The following is a 6,865-nucleotide window of genomic DNA, read 5'->3' as shown; positions in this document are numbered from 1 at the left end:
ATGGACTCTGTGGGAGAGGGAGAGGGTGGGGAGATTTGGGAAAATAGCGTTGAAACATGTATAATATGTATGAAACGAGTCACCAGTCCAGGTTCGATGCACGGTACTGGATGCTTGGGGCTGGTGCACTGGGACGACCCAGAGAGACGGGAGGGGAGGGAGGAGGATGGAGGGTTCAGGATGGGGAACACGGGTATACCTGTGGTGGATTCATTTCGATATTTGGCAAAACTAATACAATATTGTAAAGTTTAAAAATAAAATTAAAAAAAAAAAAAGAAATAGAGGAAAACAACAGAATGGGGAAGACTAGGGATCTCTTCAAGAAAATCAGAGATACCAAAGGAACATTTCATGCAAAGATGGGCTCGATAAAGGACAGAAATGGTATGGACCTAACAGAAGCAGAAGATATTAAGAAGAGATGGCAAGAATACACAGAAGAACTGTACAAAAAAGATCTTCACAACCCAGATAATCATGATGGTGTGATCACTGACCTAGAGCCAGACATCCTGGAATGTGAAGTCAAGTGGGCCTTAGACAGCATCACTAGGAACAAAGCTAGTGGAGGTGATGGAATTCCAGTTGAGCTATTCCAAATCCTAAAAGATGATGCTGTGAAAGTGCTGCACTCAATATGCCAGCAAATTTGGAAAACTCAGCAGTGGCCACAGGACTGGAAAAGGTCAGTTTTCATTCCAATCCCAAAGAAAGGCAATGCCAAAGAATGCTCAAACTACCACACAATTGCACTCATCTCACACGCTAGTAAAATAATGCTCAAAATTCTCCAAGCCAGACTTCAGCAATATGTGAACCGTGAACTTCCTGATGTTCAAGCTGGTTTTAGAAAAGGCAGAGGGACCAGAGATCAAATTGCCAACATCCGCTGGATCATGGAAAAAGCAAGAGAGTTCCAGAAAAGCATCTATTTCTGCTTTATTGACTATGCCAAAGCCTTTGACTGTGTGGATCACAAGAAACTGTGGAAAATTCTGAAAGAGATGGGAATACCAGACCACCTGATCTGCCTCTTGAGAAATCTGTATGCAGGTCAGGAAGCAACAGTTAGAACTGGACATGGAACAACAGACTGGCTCCAAATAGGAAAAGGAGTTTGTCAAGGCTGTATATTGTCACCCTGTTTATTTAACTTATATGCAGAGTACATCATGAGAAACACTGGACTGGAAGAAACACAAGCTGGAATCAAGATTGCCGGGAGAAATATCAATAACCTCAGATATGCAGATGACACCACCCTTATGGCAGAAAGTGAAGAGGAACTCAAAAGCCTCTTGATGAAAGTGAAAGTGGAGAGTGAAAAAGTTGGCTTAAAACTCAACATTCAGAAAACGAAGATCATGGCATCCAGTCCCATCACTTCATGGGAAATAGATGGGGAAACCGTGGAAACAGTGTCAGACTTTATTTTTCTGGGCTGCAAAATCACTACAGATGGTGACTGCAGCCACGAAATTAAAAGATGCTTACTCCTTGGAAGGAAAGTTATGACCAACCTAGATAGCATATTCAAAAGCAGAGACATTACTTTGCCAACAAATGTTCGTCTAGTCAAGGCTATGGTTTTTCCTGTGGTCATGTATGGATGTGAGAGTTGGACTGTGAAGAAGGCTGAGCGCCGAAGAATTCATGCTTTTGAACTGTGGTGTTGGAGAAGACTCTTCAGAGTCCCCTGGACTGCAAGGAGATCCAACCAGTCCATTCTGAAGGAGATCAGCCCTGGGATTTCTTTGGAAGGAATGATGCTAAAGCTGAAACTCCAGTACTTTGGCCACCTCATGCGAAGAGTTGAGTCATTGGAAAAGACTCTGATGCTGGGAGGGATTGGGGGCAAGAGGAGAAGGGGACGACAGAGGATGAGATGGCTGGATGGCATCACTGACTCGATGGACGTGAGTGTGAGTGAACTCTGAGAGCTGGTGATGGACAGGGAGGCCTGGCGTGCTGTGATTCATAGGGTCGCAAAGAGTCGGACACGACTGAGCGACTGATCTAATCTGATCTGAAACTGCCTTTTGGCTCATACTCCCTTCTTCTTGTCATTCAGCTCTCATAGAGGCATTCCCTGACTACCCTGCTTCATGTTGATCCCCACCCCAGTCTCTAGAATACCTTGTTTTATAACCTCCACGGCCCTATTCACACCTGAAATCATCGTGGTGAGCTGTCTGCGGTCCACCTTCCTCCTTAGAATGATGGCTGTAGGGAATTTATCCAGGACCCAGCGGAGGCACTGAGTGGGTGGGTGCTCAATGAATACACAGGGAGCAAAGGACTGGAGAAAGGCGCAGACAAGGAATTAGCCAGAGACCACGTTAGAGAAAAGTCTGGAGGTTTACTCAACAACAGTCACAATCACAGTTGTACATGGTAAGTCAGGTCTTCACAAAGGCTCACTTTTCCAGGCAGGAGATGAGAGGCTGGCGGTCTCAAGCTTTCTCTATGGAATCCCACATCTGACCTCTCAGATATTCCCTGTGTGTAATCCCTCTGGGATCCTCCTTCAAGTCTGAAACACAGCAGGAACCCAGCCCTGTGGGCCGGCACATCTGAATCAAAGCCATTTTGGGAGCAAATGTTAAAAAAGGACCTTGTCGCTTGGAATGTAGGTGCAACTCCCACCCCAGAGGTGACAGTGGGCTTTGGCACAAGATCCAGTTAGAACTAAAGTATTACTCGAATTTTCAAAAAAAGCATCAGTTGAAAGCAGAAAAGAATTCCAGGACAGGACCCACTCCTTGCCCTTCTCTCATACTTAGAAATCGTCAGAAAACTTAATCAAAGTTGCATTGCCTCCTAAGAATGACAGAGATCACCCAATCTGTGCAAACAAGGGATCTCTGAAGCAAGGTGTCCGGATTTCTCAGTTACTTCTGTAAAGTGCTTTGCCGCTCCTTTGAAACTTCAGAGATTACAAATATAGAGATGCATACACAAAAATATGGAGCCATCTTCAATGACATCACCTATTTCTTAAAGAGAAAGAGAAATTCGACAGGTGGTGAATATAATGTGGACTTTGGGAATCCATATTCTACATCTCCAAAAAGAATCATTCTTTCTCCCTAGGTCCTGAGGTTGCATCCCCCATCAGATCTCTTCTGTGGATGTACTCCCTTCTGACTCTGAGTTATTTCTTCCAAAAATGGGGAACTGATAGCTCCTGGATGGTTTTAAAAGTTGAAAGCTCCAGCTGGAAGCACAAGGTGGAATGGCTTTGCTCACACATGCCCGCACACTTAGCATCTCCTCCATGGCCTTGAACCTACTGGGAAGATGCTCTTTGCATTCTGAAATGTTCCTGTAGTTCCCCTTTGGAAAGGCTGCTGGGGCCACGCAGGTGTGATACTTTGTAGCCACACCGTTTTGTGACCTTATGCTCAGAAGAAAGGCTTTAGAGGAGAAGGGGTCCACATTCTCACCCATCACCTGGCTGACAGCACCTCCACAGTCTCATGGATCCTTGAGACATATAGCTTTCCAAAATGAAGACAAAACAGTGAATGGCGATTGGTTGGTCTGTTAATGGATTTCTCTCCCTCCTTCCCTGATTACAGGCTATGTCAAGTCTCGGGGCACCCACAGATGTGGGTTCAGCAATTGCAAATGTCAGAGTGCCAGAGGATCTGCCCATCCTTTGTTGAGGGTGCAAAACCAGCCTCAAAAGGAGAACCAAAGGACAGAAAAGTGGACACATGAAGACTGCTTGCCGCTGCTGCTGCTTTCCACGTTGCGCCCTGGTCTTGCCGAGAACACCGTCACCTGCTGGAGTGGGACCTATTGCAAAGCTAATCGCTGGGGGTGGGATGGGGGCTGCAGCCGTGGCTTCCAAACAGGCCCCTCTCCCAGGGGTGGCTGAGACCCTTCTTGGCCATGGATTAAAAGAGCCATCCAGCTGCCCTTTAAATTCAGGGTGTTACTCTCACTGAATGGAATAACACCTGGCCCTCTGGCCCTTGGGGGGCATTGCTGTTTCAGATCCTGCTCTAGGCCCAATGCCTCCTGCTTGAAATCAGACATTAGGAAACACACACTCATCCAACAGGGATTGCACACATCACCAAAAACGTCCCCCTCCCCCCCAACCCTGCCCCTTTACATCTAGCAAGGCACTAGGAAATGATTCAAGTTTAGGGATTGGCTGTACGTTTGCATGTTTTTCTTTTTAAAAGGCACAGTTTTCATTTTAATAACGCTGCATTACTTTCTGATGATGAATCCTACCTCAATTCTCCCAAAGTACAACACTCTTGCTTTCCTGGATTCTGGAAGGGGCCGCATCTTTTGACTCCTTCTTAAAGAGGGCCACTGCTAAAAGGTATAGCACTCACTGGGAAAAGACACCAGGGATGGACAAGCAAGCTCTGTAAGCATGGGGCTGCCTCTCCTGCAGACAGGTGGCCAGAGTGGGAGCTGTGCTGAGGCAGAAGGTGGAGGCGATGCTTTGCCCGCTGCACGCTTCATCGGGGTGGTGGTGGCTGGGAGAGTTCACTTCCCTCCCCAGGTAACTGATGAGATCAGCCAGCATCTCAAAGGCAGATCCGTGGCTCTGCTCCCAGATTTATGTCTCAGTTATTTCACTGGTAAATAACACAATCGAGAGGCTTGGCTCTAATTGGAACACCGATTTGAAAGACTTCCTGGGCTAGCTGGTGGGCGCAACGGGCTGTAGACTGCGATTTCCATTTCTGAATCAGTGGGTGGCAGGCTGGTTAGAGAAACACTTCCTATTAGTTTGGAAGCCCTCTGGGAGTCTGACACATAATTAACAAAGCAAAAGGTAAACACAGAGGGCATCATGGAGCGGACTGCATATCTGCTTGTGGGATGCTGGGGTGTTCATTGCAGCCGTGGCCGTGGTGGGGGTGGCACACCTTCCGGCCTGGGCTGAGGACTGTGTCACACCCAGTGCCTGGTATGAGCGGGTGGACCTGGGTTCCCCCACCCGTCCCCCAACACCACCAACCTTGGACTTCACAGATTGTTTCTAGGCTAGGGGCTGCCTTGAAGGTTTTACAGTTGACTGGCTCCTTCAATCACAGCATTCCAGAAATCCATATTGGATGCTAGAATACCAGAATCCTATGTGGTACTCTAGTTTGTGACCCAAGTACAGAGTTCTTTAAAAATTCTAGAATTCCATATGAGAACCAGAACCACAATGAGTCGGGGCTAGGCAACCTGCCCGCGGTCCACCTTGGCGGCCTCCGGACTTTGTGAGGCCAGCACGTCACACCTCTGCTCTTCTGTTGAGACAAGCAGCTGCCCGAGGGAGGGAGAAGAAGGGAGAGAGAGAGACGGAAGCGCTGATAGGGGAAATTCAAGCAGAATTTCTAGTTTGGAGGTCTTCTACTATGCCTGCGCCACAGACTCAAGGCCATCTGAAACCCAGTCCTGAAGAGCTGGTGGCCGGACTGTCCTTGAGCCTGGAGAGCACTGATATGGGCATCTTGAGCACCCCGAGAGCCAGGGGAGACACCTGGGCTGTCCACGGTAGCCAAGGAGGACCACACTTCCGCCCCAGGCCTGACAGTTGGCCGGTGGTCAGTACTGAACACTCGGAGGGCCCCAGGCACGGCTTCTAACTGCATCTCCTTGGGTCATGACAGAGAATAGATGCCGGGGAGTAACTGCAGTTATCCCAAGCTGGGGCCAAAATGAAAAGGCTGAAACCAACGGCCCCGAGAGAGACTCTTGCCCTTCTGTTGCTGATGAGTGTGGCACTGCTGCTTAAAGTTGGCGCCTACAGACACAACTTGCCTCTCTCTCTCGCTAAAGGACCATCATGGACGAGCCAGCTGAAGGTCAGGCAGGCTTGGAGGACTCTGTTTTGGGTGGCCGAGGGCTACCCTGGCAATCCTCCCACGTACCGCTCAAGGGAACGTGGTGATGGGGTGAAAAGGCTCTCCTGGGTTTCCATGCCGCCGCCAGGGGTGCAGCGGGCTCTGCTCTGGAGTGGGGCCTCTTGTAGGGTCTGTTCTCCATGCCGCCACCATTTGGGGCCTGCAGGGCTGGGCGGACACCCAGGCCAGCTTCAAGAGCCCCCTCTGCCTTGACCTGGCTGGCCAGCACCTTGTACAGAATGGGGGAGCCCTGGGAGCCCTGCCTTCCTCTGGAGAGGGAGGCTGCAGGGAGTGCTGGAGGGGACCCCGCCAGGCTCACTGCAGGAACATGAGGGCTCAGTTGCTATTGAATTTTTCCAAGACTGTGGAGTTGGTGTGTTCAAACAGCCACTGCTGGGTGGGAGAAGAGGGGTTGCAGGTGTTCATGAAGATCCTGTGGTCACTTTCACTGCAGTCCACGCAACTGCCGCTGACGGGGTGGTATAGGGTCTGGTCCTGTGGAACAGGCAGGTGGTCAGCTGGGCCGTGACAGGGAAATGAGCCCAGGCAGCAGCGATACCAGCGAGGGGACGGGGCTGGGGCTCGCAGGCCTGCCTGGCTCTCCTCCCCACCACACAGTGGACACTGCCCACCTCGCTTGAGGCTGGCCTTGCCACGTGCCTGAGCAGTGCCCGCTGGGATGAGGACAAAACTGATGTATGCCACTTCTGGGCTGGGACCCTAATCATGCCTATCTCCAGTCAAATTTCATTTGCTCTCAAGGTGGTTTAAAAAAAAAAAAGACTCAGTTGCCAACATTTAAGATTCTAAAGCTGAATTAAAAAAAAAATTAAAAATAATAGAAAAATTAAAAAAAAGATACTAAAGCTGGATTTCTGATTTCTCTTGATGACAGGAGAGTCAGGGAGGTTTGTGTAACAAATGCATGAGGGAGGGGGCTCTGGAGAGAAGAGGGGAGGCACTTTGTTTTTTTTTAAACAAAGCAGGCTCCCCTG

The 6,865-nt window shown here is 49.2% G+C and overlaps 1 protein-coding gene across 1 annotated transcript in view; it reads right to left on the bottom strand.

Annotated features, from left to right (window-relative positions):
* Positions 1 to 2,342: 2,342 nt before the first annotated feature.
* GALNT10 (polypeptide N-acetylgalactosaminyltransferase 10) overlaps positions 2,343 to 6,865 on the bottom strand; it is a 229,646-nt gene continuing 225,123 nt past the window's right edge. The window contains exon 12 of the mRNA XM_070374662.1: positions 2,343 to 6,365. Within this exon, the coding sequence (XP_070230763.1) occupies positions 6,207 to 6,365 (159 nt within the window). The 3' untranslated portion in view covers positions 2,343 to 6,206. The remainder of the gene's footprint in view (positions 6,366 to 6,865) is intronic.

The sequence above is a fragment of the Bos mutus genome, chromosome 7 (genome assembly GCF_027580195.1).
Source record: "Bos mutus isolate GX-2022 chromosome 7, NWIPB_WYAK_1.1, whole genome shotgun sequence".
NCBI lineage: Eukaryota > Metazoa > Chordata > Mammalia > Artiodactyla > Bovidae > Bos > Bos mutus.
This window is presented reverse-complemented; position numbering and strand designations above follow the sequence as displayed.